The sequence below is a fragment of the Lepisma saccharinum genome, chromosome 3 (genome assembly GCF_977018435.1).
Source record: "Lepisma saccharinum chromosome 3, izLepSacc3.1, whole genome shotgun sequence".
In the NCBI taxonomy this organism is placed as follows: Eukaryota; Metazoa; Arthropoda; class Insecta; order Zygentoma; family Lepismatidae; genus Lepisma; species Lepisma saccharinum.
In genome coordinates, this window is record NC_139231.1 from 86405471 (window position 1) to 86429419 (window position 23949).

Sequence of the window (23949 nt, forward strand, 5' to 3'; positions counted from 1 at the left end):
AATTGTTTTCTGGTGTCATTGGTGAAAAACTAATAATCCTCGTAAAACTAATTTTCAGAAAACTATTTATGGAACATTTAATAAAATAACAAATCCAGATAAACAAAATAAACGAAACATATTATTACGAATAGATTTTGTGTAAGGACCAGAAATTGTACCTTTTCAAATAGATAGCGAATAGATCACATGTAGAATATCATTTAGGCAAATTATAAGAAATTAATTAAGTCAGTTATCGAAGGTTCATACCTCCAATTTCTCTGTAGGCACTTTAGAATAGAAGTTTTTCTATTTAAACATACCTATTCAAGAGGATATAGAAAACCCTTTGAAATAATTCATGAAAAAAACAGATTTCTTTCTCACTTTCATGAATATTTCGGAAGAAGCCAGAGCCCCTAAACCTCTCCTCCTGGTTCGCTATGGAAATGAGGAACTAGCTGATTGGAGAGGAGAGCATAAAAGTTTGTAAATCTAATTAAATATGTTTTATTTTATATATTAAATCTTATCATTTCTACAATCAAAATAATCAAAATTAACATGAGGTAAATATGTGATTAATTATAACTAACACTCCTTCTGTCTATTAAAAGCGAATATTGCGTGCATGCGGAAATAACACAGAAAAAAAAGCGGATGGAAGCAATTTAAAATCAGTGGAGCAAGATTAGTATTACGAGAGCGTAAAAACATGTGTTTTCATTCAACTTCGAAAAATAAGAATAAATGTGTGCATACAGAACACATATGCTTTCTTTTCACAGTTGTAAAATCATATAAATTTTACATGAAGTAAGTTACGGGAAGGCTCTCTCTTTTATGTCTGTGTATATGTTGTACAATTAGGTACAAGTATTGTACAATTAGGTACAAATTGTTGTACAATTATTTTCCCCAGTTGTCCAGTTGGAGTTGGGGGCATAACACTGGTACTATTTGTAATCACAGTGCTTACTCATGTATTTTGTTTAATATTTTATTTCAAATTCACTGTCAGAAACTAGTGTTGCCAGTTCCTAGATGTAGGTTTACCTACTCTCAAAATATATACATTGTATACGCCAAGATGCTCAATAGTCTAGCAACACATCATGAAAAAACATGCCAAGAGAACCCAGTGGGTTTATAAGTCAGTGCTGCCAACTCCTATTTGTAGGTTAGCTTAGCCAGTGAAAAATCATATAGTAGAATTTTTGTAGAGTGGGTTGGTAACACCGACGAGCCTCAAATAATAATTTCAAGCCTCAAATAATAATTTCAAGCCTCAAAAAAGGAACATCCAATAGAGTTGCCAGATGTAAACAGAGGGCAATAAACCCCCTCATAAAAAGCTACAGTAAAAACCCACAGGTCGCCAACACTAGGCCCTCAAAATATACATCATAAAAAGCTACGATGAGCCCCACATGATGATTCGAGCCTCAGTGAAAAAAAAACCAGTAGGTTAACAACGCTGTCAAACTACGGCAGTGTTACCAGATGTAAACAAAAAGCAATAAACCCCCCTCATAAAAGGCTACAGTAAAAACCCACAGTGTCGCCAACTCTGTGCCCCTCAAAATATACATCATAAAAGGCTACGACGAGCCCCACGAGCCCCAAATAAAAATTCAGTACCGGGCCACTTGTACTACAACATTTTCAAAGACACTGTCGTACTTGTGTGCCGGGAAAGTGAATATGTGCAACCAAACTGTGCTCTGCCCCACCGAGCCCCACGAGCCCCAAATGAAAATTCAGTACCGGGCCACTTGTACTACAACATTTTCAAAGACACAGTCGTACTTGTGTGCCGGGAAAGCGAATATGTGCAACCAAACTGTGCTCTGCCCCACCGAGCTCCACGAGCTCCAATTGGTGTTTGTCAATTCTCTATTTAGGTCTACTGAAAGTGAAAAAAAAATTAACCACATCTCAATATAATTTTAGATTTCCAAATATTCAATTCTATCAAATCCCAGTACAGCTATATAAGAATGATAACAATGTAAATTCCCTATACTGTAAAAAAAAAATAGCAAAACTTCTTATAACTCCATTAAGCCTTGTTTCCATGATTATGAAAAACTAAATATGCTGACCAAGGCAGTAATTTATTTTATTAAAAACATAAACTAACGTAACGTTTCAACCTTCTAGCAAGGTCTTCTTCAGACTCTGTATCAAGTACAAAAGTAACCAGATACAACAAGAAGGGTAATATATATACACAAACATTACTCCCTCCAGACTATTTAGAAAGTTGTTTGGAACTTTCTAGCAGATGACTTTCACTTTCCAACTTTACTTTCACCTAAAAGGCTAAACACAATTACTTCCATATAGAATGTGGTTGGACTTTTTAATCTCACGCTCTTTTCCCTTCATTTTTCTTCCTTCTCCTCTCCTCTTTTTCTCTTGTCCTTTCCACTCTTTCCAACATCTTCTTCCATTCTTTGTTTAACTTCAGTCCCCCATTCCAGTTCATTGTGTCTTCTTCGCCTTTCTTCTCTATTTATATAGAAGAAAGGCGAAGAAGACACAATGAACTGGAATGGGGGACTGAAGTTAAACAAAGAATGGAAGAAGATGTTGGAAAGAGTGGAAAGGACAAGAGAAAAAGAGGAGAGGAGAAGGAAGAAAAATGAAGGGAAAAGAGCGTGAGATTAAAAAGTCCAACCACATTCTATACGGAAGTAATTGTGTTTAGCCTTTTAGGTGAAAGTAAAGTTGGAAAGTGAAAGTCATCTGCTAGAAAGTTCCAAACAACTTTCTAAATAGTCTGGAGGGAGTAATGTTTGTGTATATATATTACCCTTCTTGTTGTATCTGGTTACTTTTGTACTTGATACAGAGTCTGAAGAAGACCTTGCTAGAAGGTTGAAACGTTACGTTAGTTTATGTTTTTAATAAAATAAATTACTGCCTTGGTCAGCATATTTAGTTTTTCACAAAACTTCTTGACCACAAGCATAATCTCTTCACTGGTAGACACCCTGGTTCTCTTCAACGAATTTATATACAAACTTCACAAAAGGAGTTTGGTTTCTTTTTCAACAGGCCTTGTACAGGACATTGCAACAGTACTAATGTCTGTATTTTTTTGTATTTCTCCCATCATGGATTGTGAAAAATAAGATACCCTGAATCCTAGAAAAAACATCCCCCAAGTTGCAAAATAATTAATGAGTGGATTTTCAGGTGCTAAAAACTGGAAAATACTTATTTTTTATGTTCTAAAAACAGCATGGCTAAAAGTTAGGAAGTATTTTCATTCAAAATGACTGACTGGCCCACATTTTTTCATGTTCACACACAGATCTAATTTTTTGCAGTTTCTTCGTAACACTGTGGGAATTAGTGTACATAAAATGGAATGAATGGGTGGCGCAAATGTTATGTATTGTGAAGGAAGTTTTTCAGAACTGGATTGTTTATTCAGTGGGATAAAGCTGCAACAAATATTCTACTTAAATCTAAATAATATTGCAAATATTGCAAACACTTAGAACATCCTTCATTTGAACATATTGGGGTTCCTATTAGCACTTGTAAACACATATGTAAACCTGATTCGCAATGTCGGTTTCCAACAAACGCTGTTCTGTATGAATTGCCTTGCCACATGGTAGACAAAATAACACTGGTAGTAGTGACTGGTATATCGTGGAGTTATTTACTAATTTACTGCACATTTTTTAAAATATTTTATGCATTAATTACAAAATAGACACACACAAAGAATTTGGAAACTTCATTTTGTCTACAATGTCTAAAATATGTACATTTTATGTTATTTTTCCTACAAACTTGTATTTTATGTGCATTATGCATTTTTACGTGAAATAACACTTCACAGATTACATTGCAGCCACATGGTTGGCACTTTTACAGAGTATGTCCAACTTCCGAAGCAGGAAAAAAAGTGTTACCTAAAAATCCCCTCCCTAATAATTAAACTTCCTTTATGGATTATATCTTAAAATATCAGTTTGGCAGTTAAGCAGAGAGAGACTAGTCAAGTTCAGGCATGCACTGTAGACATGTGCATGGAGAAAGTTACCAGACAGGTGGCAAAATCGATCACGAACAAAAACTATGTGGGAAAATGAACTCTGATTCCTTTATGGAACAAAATACCTGCAAAATGTTTAAAAATTTCAGTTCCTTATTGACTACATGTGTTGAAACATCTAATATTTATCACTTATACCATTTTGGAAAAATAGCCTTATTCACTATAATGGATGGTTATCATATTTCTGTCCTGACACTTCATACAGCCACATTGCCTTGTGATACAGAGTTTACTGTGCAGTATGGTGAAAATTGTAAAAAAAGAGGTCGGTGCCTAAATCATCGTACAGAAACAGTTAAAATATTTATTCTTTAAGCAATGAATCACACAAATATATATAATCTTTTTAACAACTAATTTTTTTCTCCGGGTAAGGATAATGCATAGGAAAGGAAAAAAGAAACATTAAATCAGTCTGATCATAAAACATGCATGCAAAAAAAAAATGTACCTCTTCATGAGGTGTTGGTTCGCATATTATGCACATTATCTGCCTAATCTGTATAACAGATAAATCTTATGCATCCAATCTTAACTTTCTACTGGATGAGCGCTTATTAGCCACACCTTGTATGGCTTCTGCCTGTCTATTCTAGACTCTGATGTAACAAATAATAATTGTAGTAACAAAAAGTGAAGAAAAAAGTAATTGTGAAAAGTTACCTGCAAATTTTCACCCATAAGCTGAAATGGTATAGTGGAAAAAGAAAGATGCACGTTAATACGTTAACAGTTCATATTGAAATGTACATTTTTTACATACTTTGTAAAAAAAAATGGTGAACAGGATGCAATCCATGTAACTCACAGCGTATCATCAAGAACCAAACATACAGCTAATGCTTATATTGCCTGAGAACAAAACAAATTAACCATGCGAACATACACAAATCATCATACACACTGTTCCTGGATAATTTGTTTCTTTGGTAAAAAATAACCACAATATCAGCACACTCTGAAAAAAAGCTTTTTTCAATTGTGCAACTTCATCAGACAATATAAATTCTCACATATCAACAAACAAACTTACGTCCAACAATGCAGAAGTATCACATTTCAGATTATGACACAATGGATCCTGTAGTCTTCGCTCTTTTCTTCACAGACTATTTTTTTAATACTTGAATAGTCATAGTCACACTCGTGCACACGCATGCATCCACATATGTGAGCTCATTCGCAAACTTTGGACACAATTTTTTCCATTTCCAAGTCTGCATCGATTTCTTCCTTACAGTCAGTCTCGTCTTTTAGGTTTGAAGCAGTCGAACTGCCATAGGAGGCAAAGCCTTGACTAGCACCACATTCTGGAGAAACGTCCTTCGAAGATTTTTGCTGTGCACCAGATGAAGATGATAATGACAGGTCAAAATTTGCATCTTCCAAATCTTCTAGTCCTTCAGGAGTCTTCAGTTTAGCAAGCTCATCTTTCAACTGTCTGAAGTGACGCTGCAATGAGACAAATGAGGGAAATTAATGAAGTACGAGAATACACAGTACTACAATGTCATTAACAAATGGATGGGACAGAATAATCAGCATTATATACGTCCAATCCAATATTTCTATAGATAGTCTGTGACGTGAAACTTCCATTTTGGAACAATTCATGTGTCCTGGTTTTGTAAATTTATAAATGCAGAGTTTCTTTTTTGAAGGAAACCCTCTTTTTAGTGAACTGTTACATTATTAAGGAGATGATCAGCAAAAATGTCATATTGGTCCATCCCTAACTGGTACAGATCATGGTGGAAAGTCAACAAAGTGGATGTGACATGGTCCCGAAAACTCTCCCTTCTAATGCATGATGCCATCAGAGTTGCAGAAGGGGGTCTGGTTCCTCCGTAGGCAGGGAAGCAGTGAAGTGTTCTTCGTGAAACAAAAACATTTCATGAGCTTTTAGAATATTTGGAGGGAATATTTAAGAAAGTATACATATTCTAAAGTCTACACCTTGCTGTGAAAAGTATTCTTTATTAATTAGCTTATTATCAGTCCTTCTGGTTTCCATCAACCTAGTGTGCAGTATTCTTCTGTTTTCTTATTAGTCATTACGTAGACATCTCGGTCGTCAAGCATGTTGAGTGGTATACTGGCAACCTAGTTACCAAAGAATTCAGACTTGATTCCCTGTCTGGGATGTAAGGGGTGACTTTTGTGAAGGGTACTAATTCCACTAATCCCTGCACCACATTCTGCAGACTAACAAGACTGTAGTACCTAGACCCACAGACAGTATGTGGGGTTGTGTGTTGTCTTATTTGCTCTGTGTGCTTTCAACTAAGGTGTGGAGATTTTAGTCTTCGGACAACAGTGTAATTACAGTATTTATCTCGGCTGTAGTTTTAGAAAGCAGATTAGTTTTAAAATGAAGTTTTATTCTTTGCTAAGGCCCTGTTATGGAGATTGTTTTCATTGAGGGGCTTTTGTTCCCATATTAAATGATGGTTGCAAGTAGCCAATGTGCCGACACGTCCATAATTTTAAAAAGTCAATAAATCAAGGTTCACCCTGGGCATGTACCTTTGCGAGTGTTCATCCTTGTCTCTGCCAATGGTGGCAGAAAAGCGATGCCAATTTTTAAAAATGGAAACACAAATTTTATGCTGACATAATTCTGACCATCTTTCTTACGTTTCAAAAGCAAAATTTTAATTCCTTTTCAGGTCAGTGCTTCGAAACACTGCTGTTATCGATATTTCTAGGGCAAGAATACACACATACAGAGGGAGAGGGGGAGGGATTAATTTGTGCCTTATTTACCAAATCTTTTTTTTTAGGTGTAATAGGCTCCAGGTTCAACCCCCCCCCCCTTCCACCTACAAATAAAACCCTGGGCAACTTACTGTAAACATATTATCAAACTCGAAGGACAAAAATATTATGAATTACCACAGCTGTCTGGAGCTTAAAATTATTTGGAATACACTAAAGAAGTTAAAAGTGAAAAATAATTTTGCATGTGAAATGGTGAAAGTGAGTTTCATAAGAAGTTGTAGGATTATATACATAAATCAAATGAGCAATATTAATTTGAACAAGAAGAGACAGTCATTGCATTCAAAATGTTGGGTACATTTTGACTTCTTTCCTTTAACAGTTCTATGAAATTTTCCTCAGTAGTACAACTTGCCTTCTGGCTACATACTTTGTAACATGACTTGATTGGACTAACAAGGGCGATCAAAAACCCTAAAACTATTTTCTGCTGAGTTGCTTTGATTGTTGAGACAGCTGATCTTTTGAGTGAAGATTAGTTGAATATTTTCACAAACTTTAATTTTTCTATTGCATCTTTTAGATTTTGAATTCTCTAGCAACAAATGCCATGTTCAATTTTTGCGGATGCATTTTTATTTTGGTCTCAAATTTACACACAGACACTGCACACACTCGTGTGTGTGTGTGAGAAAGAGAGGTAAACAGAAAAATCACCCAAGCCCAATAGTTTGATTGAGTTGGTGTTTTAAGTCCACTTTATGCACAGTAAGGCTAATCGGAACTGGGCCTACAGTTTAAAGTGGGATCCGGAACCCTGTGCCTCCACCGGGTATCAACCCTGGGGCCCCTTGATTACAAAGTGACAATGCTATCACCACACTAGCGGGGAGGCCTGAAGCCCATTAGTAGAGGCACATATTTTTGGTAAATAAAAAAGCAAAATTTCGGTACAAAAACGGAGTCAATTTCAGGTTCAAAAGCGGTAAATAAAATAAAATATCGGTGTTATAGCTATGAAGAAATGGATGAAAAGTGGTATATAAAAATACATATTGGTTTTAAAATTGTGAATATAATCCTGAATTTGATTTAAAAACTACACTTATTCCACAGAATTAACATTTCACTTCTAATAGCACATTTATGTAGTTATCAGAGTATTACGTTTATTTCTGTGTAAAGGAGTCCATTTTTGCTTCTCGAATATTAACAGCAGATTTAATCAATTTTCCGGGAATTGCATAACTCTCAGGATAATTCAGACCTCAGAAGGTGTCGCGTTGGTGAATAAACCCTAAATTTCGTGTTCAAGAGTTAATTTCGCTTTTTGCAGTTCATTTCGCATTATTTCGTGACAAAACATGGTCACAAAATGCACCTCACACCTTTCAAAAACATGAAAAATTAACACTACAATGTGTTTTTTCACATTTCGTTTTTTCGTCAAAAACTAAATATGCATGCCCCTACCCATTAGTGTCACCAACTTCATACAGCTATTATTCAGTCTTGGTAAGGTACGTGCACAATACAAACGAAAGCAACAATTATTTAATTTTTGCTCAATGAAGTTATCTGGTAAAAGAGATGGTTTGATGTAGCATGTCAAAAACCTCAATGAACATTTCAATTGAACTGAACCTTGCTGGTGTGCAACCTGATGTACCAGATTCAGAAAAAATCAAACCTACAGTTTCTGTGTATTTCACTATCTTCCCAGGATTACCCATCTATAAATAATTACTAGTTTATAGAAGGAAGGTTCCTTGTCAAGAGGGTGCTGGATTGTTGTTACTTACTTTTGCATGTGTTCTAGACCTAAAATGCACAGAAAAATAAGCTGCATTTGATATTTTTTTGTTTTCTGGTACGATTACTACAGCCATAAATAAAGATCACAGTTATGCATGTTCCCATGTATTTACATGCTCTTAAAAAAGCAGAAAACATGTAAGTCTCTAATTCAGTGGAATACAGAAAAGAAGAACCGGAAACTGCACTTGCCACCTTCTGAAATAGATCCATCCCTCTTCTGGCTTTTGGTCACTCAGATGACATCAGAACTGTGACTAGCACCTGAGGGCTATGCATGTGCATCCAGCTTTTTGTATTTCCACCATGGGTAATTCATCATATCACCTCCATAGTCACTAGGTGCCTTCATGGAAAAGTGTATTGCGTAGGGTTTTATTTTTAAAATCGTATAAATATAATTTTCTTTTATATCCACACATACACAAGCACATGGACTATAATGAATTACCAGAATTATGAAAGTCAGTTATAGCCTTTAAAGTGCTGCAGAGAGAGCATTTTGCTAGAGAGCTTTTTCGCTCGAGTGAAAAACGCTTGGAACATGCAAAATGAGCTCAAAGCGCAGTAGTACAAATATAACCATAATTTGTCTGTGGTAATGCGCCCTCAAATATGAATAATGAGGTGAAAGATGCAGCGAAATTGAAACTTAAGTAAACATAGTCATTATCTCCATGTCAAAATGTATTTTATTCTATCTTACCAATCCAGTGATATATGAAAATGAAAAATGATTGTGGGCTGAAACTGGCCGCAAGGATATTTTACATATATGAATCTATATGATTGTTGTAATGATTTTCCATTGTAAATGCTTAAGCGTGGGAGACTTGAACAAGAGCGAGCGAGCGAAAGTGGTCCCATGGGGTACTCTACTTTGCGTAATCCACCATCCTTGGACTACAAAATACAGTGGATCTCTGATTTTACTCTTTCCTGCATTTTAATCTTTTTAACCTTGTCCCCTGAAAAATGTAAAATCGGGGTTCCACTGTAGTATCTCTTAAATTGGTATTCACTAAATTTTATATTTGTACAGTCCTTATCTTTTTAAAGAAATTACCTTTAGCCACATGGTATTGAGTGATATGGCACGTCCAGTGCGCTTGTCACTACTCTGGGATTCCATTTCTGTTATCCAACTTTCGATCTGGTTTATGATTTCTTGCCTCTTCATCCAAAAATGCTTCTGAATTATCTGGAAGTACAAATCACAGCACTGGATCACAAAGCAGAACTTATTAGTGTATGGTAAAGTGCAGTTCAAAAATAGCACAACCTTAACTTGGATTTCATTCAACCAATACTGATACTTTAACTGATTCCAACCGATACTGATGCTTGAAAATTGTAGTAGTTAAAAGTTGTTCAAAATGTTGATTAATATTAGTGTGTAAGTATTCCAGCCGAATTATGCGCATCAATTTACCAAGATCTTTGCTTTAAAATATTCCAGAATTACATCTGAATATTAAATTACTTGTTATCACAAAATTCAGTTTTTTTAAATGTAAAACTGGTGAAAAATAGAAGTAAACTTTGAATTTTGCATAATATCCAGGATAATTAGACTTCGCGTAAATGTTGCATGGCACTTTGCAGGGCTCATGAATGATCAAAATGTATCGGCAGGTATCGGTAAATAAATTCCAACCGATACTTTCCAATACCGATACCGCTGATATCAGCCGATGCTGATGTGCTCAGCCCTAGTTGTTATTTATTCCATGATCTGTGTTGAAAAATAAAGAAAATAATTCCCTTTAAAATCTGGTCTCTACATATAATCTTGGTTGGAAACATTAAGCAGCCAGTGGTTTGCAGATGAAGGTGACATCGGTATCAGTTTCAATATTGGACTCTCTACTTATTTTGATGCTGGTTCTGACGTGCTAATTTCAGACAATATCCAGTCATCGGCAATTGGTGTCACCACATTTCTAATTTCTAAAGTAGGTGTCAGTCATTTAAACACAGAATACACTTGCAATTTCACGCAATTATTAATATAATATGCTAGGCAGTTACTTTCCCTGAAAAGAATTCTATTTTATTTTTTCAGTCACTTCTCTACCTTTCTAGGATAAAAAGCTACAATGATGAGTGATGAACTAATAGAATAAATGAATGGGCAAAACACATTCCCAAAGTCAGCATCTATGACTCTGACTAAGCTATAGAGGAATATAACTAAAAGGAATTTAAAGAATTCATATCCACGTGATAATTTATGCTTACCTCCCGAAAGCATGGGCATGGATTACGTATCTGTTCCAACATTGCCCATTTCACAGTGGCCTGGCAGATGTTGGAGTTATACTCGCAGGAACTTTGTGTACCTGAAGGTGTGCCCCTTGACCTTTCATATCCAGGTTCATTGAAGTATGGCTCAGGAACAAGAATAAGGGACTGAATTGAAACAAGTACCTGGAGAGAAGAGCAGAACAATGTGACAATGAGGCTGCATGACAAATTGATGAAATTTATGAAACAAACTTGAGGAAACAACCAAACACATTACCTCTTGTTAATCTGATAAGAAATAAGCACAGGATATAAATTGCCAATCTCTGCAAACAATAGTGTACGGATACAATTTAAAATAAACATTTGCAAGATATTGAATTATATAATACAGCGAAAGCCCAATTTTACGTTCCCGCAATAAAAAGTTTTCCCGCTTAATACGCTCATCCAGTCAGGCCCCAGTAAAAGGCCATGTTAAATAATAGGACGTTCACCTTGATTTTACGTTCGCTCTAACTCCCTTTTCCTGCTTCATACGTTTTCCAAGCCATGATGATGCCTTAAAATTTGTCAGAAACCTGTTCTGTTGACTATGTGACTTCTCCCTCATTTTTCTTGCTTTTGCAGCTGTTTCATTCACCACGCGACCTTGAACTTCCAGATGTTAGGCTTTGATGCGAGAGGATGTAGGGAAGAGGCATGGTCAGTGCAAGGCAGGGGGGGGGGGGGGGGGCAGGCAGGGTACAACTTGCATCTGTCATACCTCCCTTGAGGGACAGGAAGGGAAAATTACACTTCTTGCATTCCCCGTGAAAATCAAATGGGCCGATCCTTGTGCTGCAGGTTCAGACAACAAGCGCACTGTTGCCAAACAGATTCTCTCTAAATGCTGGACACACTGTGTGAGACTGAAGTGTCTTTGCTCGCCCTTCCCCTCCACAAAAACACAAGTGGAAAATTGACAATGAGACTCGATCACCATTCGCTTCTTTGCCACACATTTACTGAATCCTTCCTATTTTTGACGGGAATGAAAAAAAGAGGGGGGACTTGTTTGTAAAAACTTTTCCATTCTTCTTCTTTGCAACGTTGAAAATGGAAAAAATTAAGGATTTGCCATTCCGGAAAACAACTGCACTTTTTCTTCAATGGAAATTTGTTTCGATTTAGTTCCGATTATTTTTAATCTGAAGTTTTTTCACAAACGCTATATCATTTGGTTATCAGAATGAAGCTAAAAATGCACAAGCTAAAGTGATAATTTCATTCTATAGGCAGATACGGCAAAATTTTACTCACTGACGGAAAAATATTCTTGTCAAATCAATTGTGTGGGGGAGGGGGGTGAGGTTGGGATAAATGATTCTTCTATGTGAGGCAGAGAATGTTTTCTCTATGCATATTGCGTAACTCGTATATTGTAAAGTGATGGGGCCAGGAAAAATTAGTGAATAAATGAGGGGTGCGGCAATATTTTCTGAGAGCAGCCAAATTTAGTGCACATCTAAATGTCATTAAAATGCGTATTTGGGGCAAAAGAGCAAGGGGACTGCCCAAGCATGGTGCTGATCACATCACCTTCAAACTGGCACACACAAAAAAAGGAAGAGCATGTGCTTTCTCTTGCCCCCTATGGTATCATCACTAGTAGTATATATCGATATATCGCGATATTGAAAAATATCGTCCAGGCGATATCAACTAGATGATATATCGTTACAATATTTTGGCGATATATCATCATGATATTTTAGCTATATATATCGTGTCTGCGATATATCGTCACAATATTTTGGCGATATATCATCATGATATTTTAGCTATATATATCGTGTCTGCGATATATCGTCACAATATTTTGGCGATATATTTCATGTCGGCAATATATCGTCATGATATATACCGTGTCAGCAATATATAGGGTGGGTGATGGGGGTCATAAGCCCCCTCCCTTTGGCCAGTATTTCTAAAAAAAAACAAAAAAAGTCACAGGCAGGAAAAGATGGCAAAGTGAGGGCTGACTACTATAAAAAAGTGTACATAACTCCATTCCCCATTTCAAAAACCCTGCACGTGTCACTGATAATTTATTGCGACGTCTTAAAATGCGTAAGTTTGACAAAGCTTGTTTTGTATACTTCATGCTGTTGGGCTGATCGGGACTGGATACATATGCAGCTCAAAGTGGAATCTGAACCATTCTGCATGTCTTCAGGACACTGATTACAGTATATAAAGATGCTTGGCATCCAGTTATAAATGATAACCCCCCCCCCCTCCAATTATCCTGGAGTGCCAAAATTAGCAACTAATTACCAGTTTACAGAGTAAACGAAGATCTCACAGGATCAGATGCATAAACTGAACCTAATAGGCGGCAGTTAAAAGCAGTCATCCACCGTCCCTACCCTCGAAAGTGGGTCCTGTTAATCCGTCATTCACTTTCACAGCATGTCTTGCTTTTGTCCTTAGAAATTCATTATCATACTTCCTTCCTGTTGTTAAATAGTTTTTGATACAATATACCTCCTAAAAAGTTGATTGTGTAGTCATTTCTTACTGACACTTGAGTCTCACCCTTATGCTTTCCCCCGCTCTTTTCCCACATTTAACATTTTTTATTTACGGGCCCCTGAAAAACGTAAAATTGGGGTTTAAATTGTAACGACCGCCATGTTAGGCAGATTTCAGTTGTATATTGGCATTTATTTTATATATTTATACTTAATTCTTTTCATAATTCATATATATATTTACGTATATATATATTATTGTTTTTCAAATCCAAAATGGCTAGGATTATTACTATCTTTCACGCAAATTTTGTTGCTTAAGCACAAGTTAAATATATTTCTTCTTAATATCGATTTTTGTTCAACAATGTACAAGACTGAAGTAATTTGTCTTCGTTATAAACTAAATCTTTATTTAATCATATTTTATGTGCAAGGGCAAATATGATTTATTTGATAAAATCAGTTTAGTTATTTCTATATAGTTTAATATTGTAATATTATAGCAAAGTATTTCTCCCTCGTTTTCAATAAAATATTGTTTTCCTATTGGCTGTTTATGTTAGGAGTGGGGGAACCACGCTTCATGTTCTTGGCGATGTAAAAACTTCCACGTTGGCATTTTTAATTGTTGCCAACCTAAACTCTAGCTTACTATCGCTAATTAACATTGATGTGTTATACAAATTATGAACTTTAGCTTACTATCGCTAATTAACATTGATGTGTTATATAAACTATCAGTTTTTCTTGTCTTATTTAATGTTATCAGAAAGTTGTAAGTTGTATTGTAAGTTAGAACAATCTGTTATGCTGTGCCTTGCGCTTGAGGTAGCAGTTGAGGGCTTGCTATTAACTGTGAAGGCGGTGCGCGGACTCTCTTGTTAAATAAATTGCTTATCACTGCCTGCGAGCGTGCATGACCCAACAAATTATAACTTTTAACTTGTGCGAATAAGTATGTACACGCGCGAATCGTGATTAAAGATTTTGGACATTTTAATTATAACGTATTTGGAATTCTATTTACTGTCACGTGTCGCAATTCGGTGGTTTCCTTCCTGGAGGAAGGGTGGATCGTCTTAATCCCGAACCCTGGGTGAGAACTGGTGCTTCCAACTGACCAGCCGGAGCAACGAGCGGTGTGTTGCCAATTTGGATCTCAATACTCTGGAGTTACGAATGGTGGCACGTAGCAGACTGTATTTACTTTATTGAATCTCATCGGATAATTCTGGTGAGTTTTCCTTACAAAACAAACCTGCATATTTATGAATTAATTTAGCTTACATACTTTTCGTTCACATATCAGAATTATAAAATCAAAATGTAGAATAGTTATGGAAAACATGGATGCATATATGTACACAAACAATGTCAAAGAGGCTATCTAACTGCAGATTCCAGTGATAAAATACAGTGGATTCCCGAATTTACCTTCGTGGATTTTACATTATCCCACATTATACACTCAATCTTCATGGTCCCTACATCAAAATATTTCCTCTATTTTACATTTTCCTGCATTTTAAGTTTTTACAGCTTGGTATTGTCACATAAGACAAGGCATGCATATTAAAAGAAATTTAACATCCACATTTTGCATGATAGTTACATTCTAGAAGCCACTTCAGATTTACCAGAACTTAATTAACATATGAGTTTATGAACATTTCAAAGCCATTACCTGAAGAAAACTAGATGTTTGAGCATTCCACTTCTCTTCAGGGCGACCATGCCATGTGTTCAAAACACTTAAGCACACCTTTCCATCATTGTATAAGTTTGGATTGAAGCGAACAGTATGATGGCCTGTGGTCTCTAGGTTTATTAACATTGGTGAATTAGGATAATCTGGAGGAAAATAAACATCGAACTCAAAACAGCCATTAGCATATGGAGTTTCGGCTGGACCAGTAATTAGCACCTGAAAGAAGACAAAATGTGTTAGCTATCCAAAGGTAGTATATATATAAATTTATTCCCTGCAAATTGCAACATGCTGTAAAGGTATATTGGGGGGATTGATTTGGTGTTTTAAGTCCACTTTATGCACAGTAAGGCTAATCGGGACTGGACCTACAGTTTAAAGTGGGATCCGAACCACTTGTGCCTCCACCGGGTATCGAACCCGGGACCCCTTGTATATTGGGGGGGGAGGGGGATTTGTGGAGGCGATATGATGAGCACAATACTCCAGTCACCTTTCCCCCCCCCCTCTATCATGTACCCCATTTAATTAGAGGCTGGGTGTACCCCACAGGTATTCGATGCAGGAACACTGATGAAAAATTTTCACCTGAAATCAACCACCCTGTGGATTGAATCTGGGTCTCTCACATGGCAGTCAAGACACCCTACTGACTGGACCATCAAGGCTCCAATATCAAATGATAACTTTACACAATGATATAGTAAAAGTAGTTCTAGTACAGGTAGACCAATGTGAGGTTTACCAATACCCATGAACAATGGGTAAAAAATAGCAAGCACATCATAAAGAACATAAATTATCAATTCTTCTCTTCTAACATCACGGCCAGCACGGTACTAAAACAAATTTTTGCAAATAAATTTTCAGCAGCAACGTTAAAATGACTAATTATGTAAACAGAAACTTTGGTTAAATTATCAGATTGGTGGCTTCAAATGTATTTAACCATTACCATCAATTAGTACAGAATATGTTTGCTCATCAACATACATGTGAACTTTGAGAAATGCAATTACATATGCAGGTGTCAAAGTGCACACCAACACATTTTTCACAAATATTTTATTAATGTAATGACAAATTGTTTGTAATTTGTAAAATTCTGCTTCTGTGAGAGCTTTTGTCCAAGTTGTACTAACTGTCTTTTGCTTGTTGTATGATTATGAAGTTTTCAGTTACCACTTACCTTCATGATATCCAAACGATCTGTATCACATCTCACAAACACTGAACTACTATATGACAAAGGAAGAGAGGTTGATAGAGTAACAGCCTCCTGGGCCAGTCTCTTGACTCGTGATGGATGGCTTCTGTCTCCTGCATCCCGCATGTTGGATTCGAAGTGATAGGAAACAACAAACCTAAAACCTCCCTCTTCACTCTCTGTTATCATTTCATAGGTATCTGAAAAGTTGAAAGAAACGAATTGTGAATGTGCAGAAAATGACAACTTCTGCAAAATTCCAACAATCTTGTTGATTGATTGATTGATTTAGTTTATTTTACTTCGTGTTTTGTGCCTCTTGGTTAATTTGCGAAGATGGGGATGAGTGATGAAATGATGAAATTGATGAATGGACATTCACAAACAACCAAGCCCGACCGGGATTCGAACCCGGGACCCTTGGCGTCGCAGCGCGATGTGCTAACCACTCGGCCACAGGGTCGGGCACCAACAATCTTGTGCTTTAGGCTTAAAAATTAAAACATACCACATTAATGTATGACCAATCAAGCATTGGGCATACATGCTCACACACAAATACCCACAGACCCAACCTAAGGGGTAAAGGCAGTCAGAGGCGTGATGATGATCACATCACCCCCACTCATGTCCCCCCACACCCCCTATATGCCTTCATGGCATGGTGCTAAGCACAGGGGAGCACTTTACTTTTTTTTACATACGGACAATACTGTCATGAACAGGAGGTGTAGGCCATGTGACCTACAAATTAAAATACTTGTTTAAAAGCACAAGGATAAGGTAAAAAAGCTAAAGCTCCCCATGGATATAGCACCGTGCCAAGAAGGCACATTTAGGGGATGTGGGGGTAGGGCCCCACATATTCTCGATCTCAGTTACTTTGGAGGTGATGTGATCAGCACCATGATACACCCACCTTAACCCCCAAGGTAAACATTTAATTGAGGCTGGGTGAGCCCCAGAGCATGTGGGGACAAGGCTGGAAAAATTCCAACCTTAGATCACACACCCAGGGAATTGAACACCAGGTCTCCCACGTGGCAATCATGCCCTACTGACTACACCACCGGGGCTTCTAAAAAAAACACAAGGAAGGTATAATGTTATGTATGTTTGGTAGGAAAGTGGGCTAAAATAAAAATATGAATTTTGTGGAAAATAACACCAATTTTGGAAAAAAAAGAAAAATGAAGTTCCCTAATTATTAATTATGGTGTAATAATCAGTTAATTACTGACTCTGGCAAGTCAAAATCTGCAAGTTTTGTTGCACTATTTGCTTCATTACTAAGTTATATAACCTAATTGAAATGAGCATGATCAACTTTTCTGCCACCTTATTGAAAGTCTAAACAAAATTAACTTGCAGAACATCAGGAAATTCAATCAGAATTAATTTATTCATTGTTTCAAAGGTCAGATTTCAAACTGACTGGAAGCTCATAAACATATGTATGGAAATGCCTTAGCCTTACTGTTCCATTTTCAGCAATAACTCTTAGATTTTAACATTAGCACAAATATTGTTTATGTTAAGTCCACTTTATGTTCAGGTAGTTGCTGGATAGTTAAAGTAAGATCCGAATCACTGTGCAGTGACCCTTCACTGGCAATTGAGCTTGACTGCAAGGCCAGCAGAAATATTACATTGTAACAGCTTTCAGAGTAAATTGAATCAAATAATTAATGGCACGATCATCATAGTAATCAGTGTTATTTTAAAATAAACCAATTTGGCTTATCTCAGTCTTCGGTATGTTATAACTAGGACCCGGGACTTTATGTTATAACATAATTTTCATTTGGTATATTTTACCAATTTCCACATTTTTACAACATATTTCTTCAAACAAATCTTATAAGAAGACATATTTCTATATAATTTTGTAAATGACTGCATAAAATTGGTTATTTTATAATTTATTCTTTGTACCGTTAGTGCAACAGTAAGTTTATAATATCGATGGCAGGAAATCACGGATGAAGAAAATAAAAACAGATGCAGTTTACAGAACAATAATACCCCTCCTCCCCCTTTTCATTTTTTTTATATCCCACTGATAATTGATAGCTGTGCAAACATTATTGAGAAAAAATGTTCTGTCTCATTGTTGTGTGGGCATGGGAAGTAAACAAGTTTCAATTGTTCTAATTTCTATATCTTCTTTTTGCTTCTCACAATAATCAGTCAAAAGTAAAAATAACATTCGGTACATTACAGCCCCTACTCTATCGGCAATCAAGTACAGGAATTTCAAGATCACTTGTCTTTTGAGCCAGGCACTTATCAATGTGTAGCAATACCAATGAATAGAATGCCTCCGTAAAGGAATCTATTGTGGTGGGACTGAAGAACTATGTTAAAGAATTTAGGAGTGATGTGTTCTTCATAGACACATCTGTCTTGCAAGTTGTGTGAAACGGGGTAGGATATTCGAAGAGATCTTCAGTATTGCAGAAATGTAGACACTGCAAAACATCAAAATCTGTCTAAAAAGTTTGTTTGTGTATTGATTGCCCAGATTTAGCAGAGCTGTAGCTAGCTGCCATTTATGCTTTAGGTTCCACACATAATAATAAATGGAACTTAGGATAATTGCAGTGAACCTCACAATATTTTCAGTATTTTCCCACTACATTCTCTGGTTACAAGGATTCAGACTTAATTTAAAAACCTCACCCCAATTGATCTTCCCTGGAAGATAATGACATTTCATATAATGAGAAATTCGGAAGTACTCTTGTGCATATTTTTGGCTTTACTAGGAATATTTCTGCATTTTTAAACATATTTTTAATTTTTCATGGCATATTTTGCAATTTTTATGCCATAATTACATACATATTTTATAGTTTTATAGGACAAAGTCCCAAGCCCTAGTTATACCTTATGATGAAATATTAACTGACTAATGCTTCTTACCAAATTGCAACTTCTTCATCACTTCCAAATATCGTTCCTCCATAGACCTCTGCAAAGGACGCTCCATACTAGAACCACTAACCATATCTTTTCCTGAGCTCGAATCAACCTCATCTTCTAGAACAAGACGGTCTGTTGCAATCTGTAATGGAAATTGTTATTTTCATCTTTCAACATTGATATCTTTAAAAAAAAAAAATGAATATGAAGTTTGTGAAAATTAGGAAACCAATTATTCCTTCTCTTTTCAACCATTACAACAACAGTAATTCTAGGATAAGAGATAGGTGTAATTATGTTGCCTTCCCACTGCAACAGCAAATTAAGTGCATCGGCAACAAGCTCTATGTGAAATGGTGACAGGAAGCCAACAGAGTTATATCTAATGTTGTATAGGAGCAATAACATCATAAGACTACACACCTGTACCAGAGATGCAGTTTCCTGAATATCAGGTATAAGTAGCGCTAATCCCTCATCTTGTTCTACTTCATCTTGATACTTTGTTGAAGAGCGTGTTTTTCCATTGCCCTTATTCCGGTTTGTTCTGGAAAACAGCAAAAAGTTTACGTAAGCTATTGCAATAATGAAGTGTAGAATTTCTAAAAAATTGAAACACACATGCATACCCAATAAAAAATAAATAATAGTAGCAGTATGGATGTCAATAATATTATTTCCAATGTACGAACAATACAGGTTGAAAATGGAACATTGGAATCATTTATCAGAATGTGTAAAATGTATTACTTTATTTTTTTTATCATAGAGGACATATTGACAATGCGGAAGTGTGAAATTTCTAAATTTCACATAAGTAATTTTAAACTGCGTTTACCGCATCCATCATGAATATTGACAGTTTTTGGCAAGGTTATTACAGTGCAGGATTTTATTGTTCTCCTGAAAGAAAATGCCCAACACATGTATGTGGTTTTGATACCATAACTTTTTGTAGTAATTATTTCAAACATCACACCTGTACTCCTCATACAGGAAACTATATTTCTGTTTCAAACGGAATTTTTACAGCATTTGTTTGTTAATAAGTATATAAGGGAATCGGTTAAATATTGGCATCAGAATAAGTAAAAAAAAAAAATATCGGGAAGTACATCAGAATCAGTACATAGCAGTTATATATTTGCACTGAACAGAAATCAGTGGAAGTGAAAGTAGAGTGACCAAGAACTTGCAACAGAATGCTAAGTACACAGATGATTATTAGAAGCGAAAATATCTTTATATTCTTTTAATTGTTACTCTGTTCTTCTCTCAGGCCTTTTTTGTTGCTATCACACATGCATAAATGTTATAAACATATGTGTGGCTAAAAATGTTTAGTCCTAATGTTTGGCCTTGTGTACTTACTTCAGACGTGAAGCATATGTATCCACACAGCCCTTCATTTTAGTCAACAGACATACCACAGACAATTCATCAGCAACCATTTTCTTGGTCTGAGGTAAAAGCAGGCACACCAACTGAGAGCTAAGGGCCATGGCACGTATCAACTGTAGGATGGCACGGTAGAGTGGAATGTGTCGTGCCATATCCAAAACTGCAAACAGAACAGAAAGGAAAATAACATACAAGCAAAAGGGGCACAAATAAATTATGAACGTTTATAAATAGTAGGGATGGGCAGATATGAAATTTTGGCCGATACCGATAACCAATATAAAATTAGAAATGGCCCTTGAAGAACCTGAAAGGTTAATTGACCTCATTACTTTTTTAGAAAGTAGGGCATGGAGATTATCCATTAAAATTATAACAAAATGGCAAAATTTTGCACTAAATTATCAGATATTTATCGATATATCGGATCGGTAAAATCATCGGTAATTTTACCAATAAACCGATATGCCTATATTGGCCGATACTGATAGAGTACCGATTAATCGGTCCCAACCCTAATAAATAGTAAGAAAAAAACACTACCCCCTCTCCCTTTCTACATAAGCAATTTTCTCCTGTATTATGATCTGTTCATCTCCTCATAACATTATTATACACAAGTCGTCACCCTGTAATCAAAGGGTTAGAGGTTTGATACCTGCTTGAGGCATATTGTGTAGTGGTTCCAATTTCATGTATATTATAGGTCTAGTCTCAATTAGATAAATGACATTAAAATACAATTCTTAAAAAAAAAAAACACTCATGCACTTATTTTTAATATATATTGGTAAGGCAGAAATAGTATAGAGTACAAATATTTCAACAAAGTGCCAAAATATGTGTATCTACAACCTTGGTGACAATGAAGTTCGACCAGAAAGGAATACGTGATTAAATGCACAGAGGCATAGGCGGTGGAATGGGTGACCCGCAGAAGTGACGCATGTGTGTAAGAGGAGGCGTGTGAGCAGGCAAGAATCGTGATCCCAGCATGTTGTACCCAAGGTCACGTAAAGAACGAAAACGGGGGACTATACGCGTGACATTGAACTTCGACCAGGCACCAGACCCATACGGGAAATTCCAGATAGTGGCGCATTCGACGGAAGCATGACGTCACGGACACGATAAGGGAGTCCGCCGTATATAAGCGCGTGCTGTGCACCGAGGAACCGCAGTGCATCATCACCATGGCCAGGGGCAAACCTATTGACAACACCGTGAGGAGAAGAGTGGAGGAGTTGCAACGGGATCGACTCAGTGAACGGGAAATAGGGCGCCAACTGAACTTACCCAAGTCAACCGTCTACTGCATCATCAAACACCACCAAAATACGGGTACTACAGAGCCAGGTAAGGCCCCCGGTCGAAAACGCCTGCTGAGTGTGCGTGACCTACGGATATTTAGGTGCTATATCCAGACCAACAATCATGTTTCTGTGGCCGAATTACGACTGTGGACTCGAGAATGCTTTTACATTGAAGTGTCAACCAGAACCATTCGCCGTTACCTACAGCGATGCGGTTACAGTGTACAAGGCGAAACGTAAACCCTTCCTTTCCATGTTGAACAAAGGCAATCGACTACGGTGGGCACGAATGTACCGGGGATGGATATTTCGGCAGTGGAACAGGGTTTTGTGGACGGACGAATCCATTTTCAATGTTGTGTACGGGAAAATACGGAAAACAGTCATTTGTCGGAAGGAGGAACAGAATGAAGCAAAATGTTATGCACGTCGGGTACAGAAACCTGCGTCAGTGATGGTATGGGGATGCATGACAGCATCTGGGGTTGGCCCACTACACGTCTGTGAGGGCATTGTGAATGCACACGCCTATACACGCATACTGGAGCGGTATCTTCCCACAGTGCGAAGGCACCTGTTCCACACGCGGCGTCTCATCTTTCAACACGACAATGCCAGGCCTCATACAGCACGGCTGACAAGAGAATGGTTGACTCGCCATCACGTGCGAACTCTGCCATGGCCACCATCGAGTCCCGACCTCTCGCCCATTGAGAATGTGTGGCGTGTTCTTAAGCGACATGTGCAACAGAGGGGACCCACGACAGTGGCTGCTCTTATCGCCTGCCTGCAGGAGGAATGGCACCGCATCGATGTGGAATACCTTGAACGACTCGTCCGCAGCATGCCCTGACGCATTGCGACGGTTATTTGCCGACGGGGCAGCGTCACACCATGGTAAACAGGATCCCCTCCAACAGTGGTCGAACTTCAATGTCACGTGTAGATGGACGAAAATGTTTTATTTTGTGTGGACACCATACATTGATGCGTTGCAGCGGAAATTTATGTTTTCCTTTGTTCCATGTAGCCTGCTGAATAAAATATGTTCAGCATAGGCATGTGTTCTCCTTCTTTCACAACACACTCCTATATTTGTGACTGGTCGAACTTCATTGTCACTAAGGTTGTACTTGGACACGTACTTCCTTTGTGGACATTCTGCAGAGCTTCCTTACATAGAGATCCTTTAAGAGGTAGGACAAGAATCAACACTTTCTTATTATTTCCTTCTAACCCTGGCCCCCCCTGTGTAAATGCTGTTTTAGGAAGTTAATTTTTATATGAATTTGATAGTAATCACAACAAAGTTGCAAGAGATAACGGAAACTCAAGGTCAAAAGATGATATGTCCAAAGTGTCTCGATTCTACGACCCCGGGTATAATGACCGTCTTGAAGTAACGACCCTTTTCCCGGGAACCATCAAAAATTTAGAAAAAATTAGAAAAATTTGGAAAAAAAAAGTTGAAAAATTGAAGGAAATTGGCCGAAAAATGCGTTGTTTTTACCTCCACTCATTCCCTTTACGAGTGCTCTACCGCTCACAATTAGGTCTGAACTAAAAATAGACACCACCACACCATGCTTGAGTGATATCCAATAGCACTTGACCTCTACCCTCCCCTCCCTCAAGTGCACCAATGTTACCCCACACCCAACTGCCCCTACCCAATGCACCAGGCTTGTTTTGCCATGCTTGCTCTTGGATACGCGAGAAGAGAAGATCGAATGTGCTTGGATGTTATTTTAAATTGACTTGACTTGTTTCCTTGTCCTAAGAGCTGCTGAAAACTTGCGGGAGAGGGTGGGAGCAGCCCGAAATGACTGCTGGGCTTGCAGTCTTTGCCAATGTGTATGGCAGGTCAAGCTCTTTCATCGATAAATACACCACCTTGAGAGATAAGATCGCAGGAATCTTCGAAAATACAGATGCGTGGTGTCTGGAAGTCTGGCCCATCTGTCCAGCTCTGACCTAGAGTTCAGCAGGTTCCCGTGAGTGAGCAACTTTCGGCCTTGTAGCAGACAACT

General features: G+C 37.3%; 1 protein-coding gene across 1 annotated transcript; it reads right to left on the minus strand.

The window, feature by feature from the left end:
* Positions 1 to 4353: 4353 nt before the first annotated feature.
* On the minus strand, positions 4354 to 20761 carry LOC145985892 (dual E2 ubiquitin-conjugating enzyme/E3 ubiquitin-protein ligase BIRC6-like). Its single transcript, XM_083120026.1, has 8 exons — positions 20577 to 20761; positions 19629 to 19752; positions 19206 to 19347; positions 16263 to 16480; positions 15050 to 15289; positions 10841 to 11029; positions 9666 to 9800; positions 4354 to 5515 (listed from the first exon to the last, which is right to left on the minus strand). Exons 1-8 carry the CDS (start codon positions 20756 to 20758, stop codon positions 5240 to 5242), a joined length of 1506 nt encoding a protein of 501 aa, XP_082976152.1. The 5' UTR covers positions 20759 to 20761; the 3' UTR covers positions 4354 to 5239.
* Between the last annotated feature and the right edge of the window lie 3188 nt (positions 20762 to 23949).

What these genes read in the sequence shown, in the direction of transcription:
- LOC145985892 (XM_083120026.1), bottom strand. Translation starts at nt 20,758, where the DNA reads ATGGCACGACACATTCCACTCTACCGTGCCATCCTACAGTTGATACGT. An exon ending in AAACTGCATCTCTGGTACAG is followed by an intron (nt 19,348 to 19,628) that starts GTGTGTAGTCTT and finishes TTTCCATTACAG; the next exon opens with ATTGCAACAGACCGTCTTGT. An exon ending in GATGAAGAAGTTGCAATTTG is followed by an intron (nt 16,481 to 19,205) that starts GTAAGAAGCATT and finishes TCAACTTTTCAG; the next exon opens with ATACCTATGAAATGATAACA.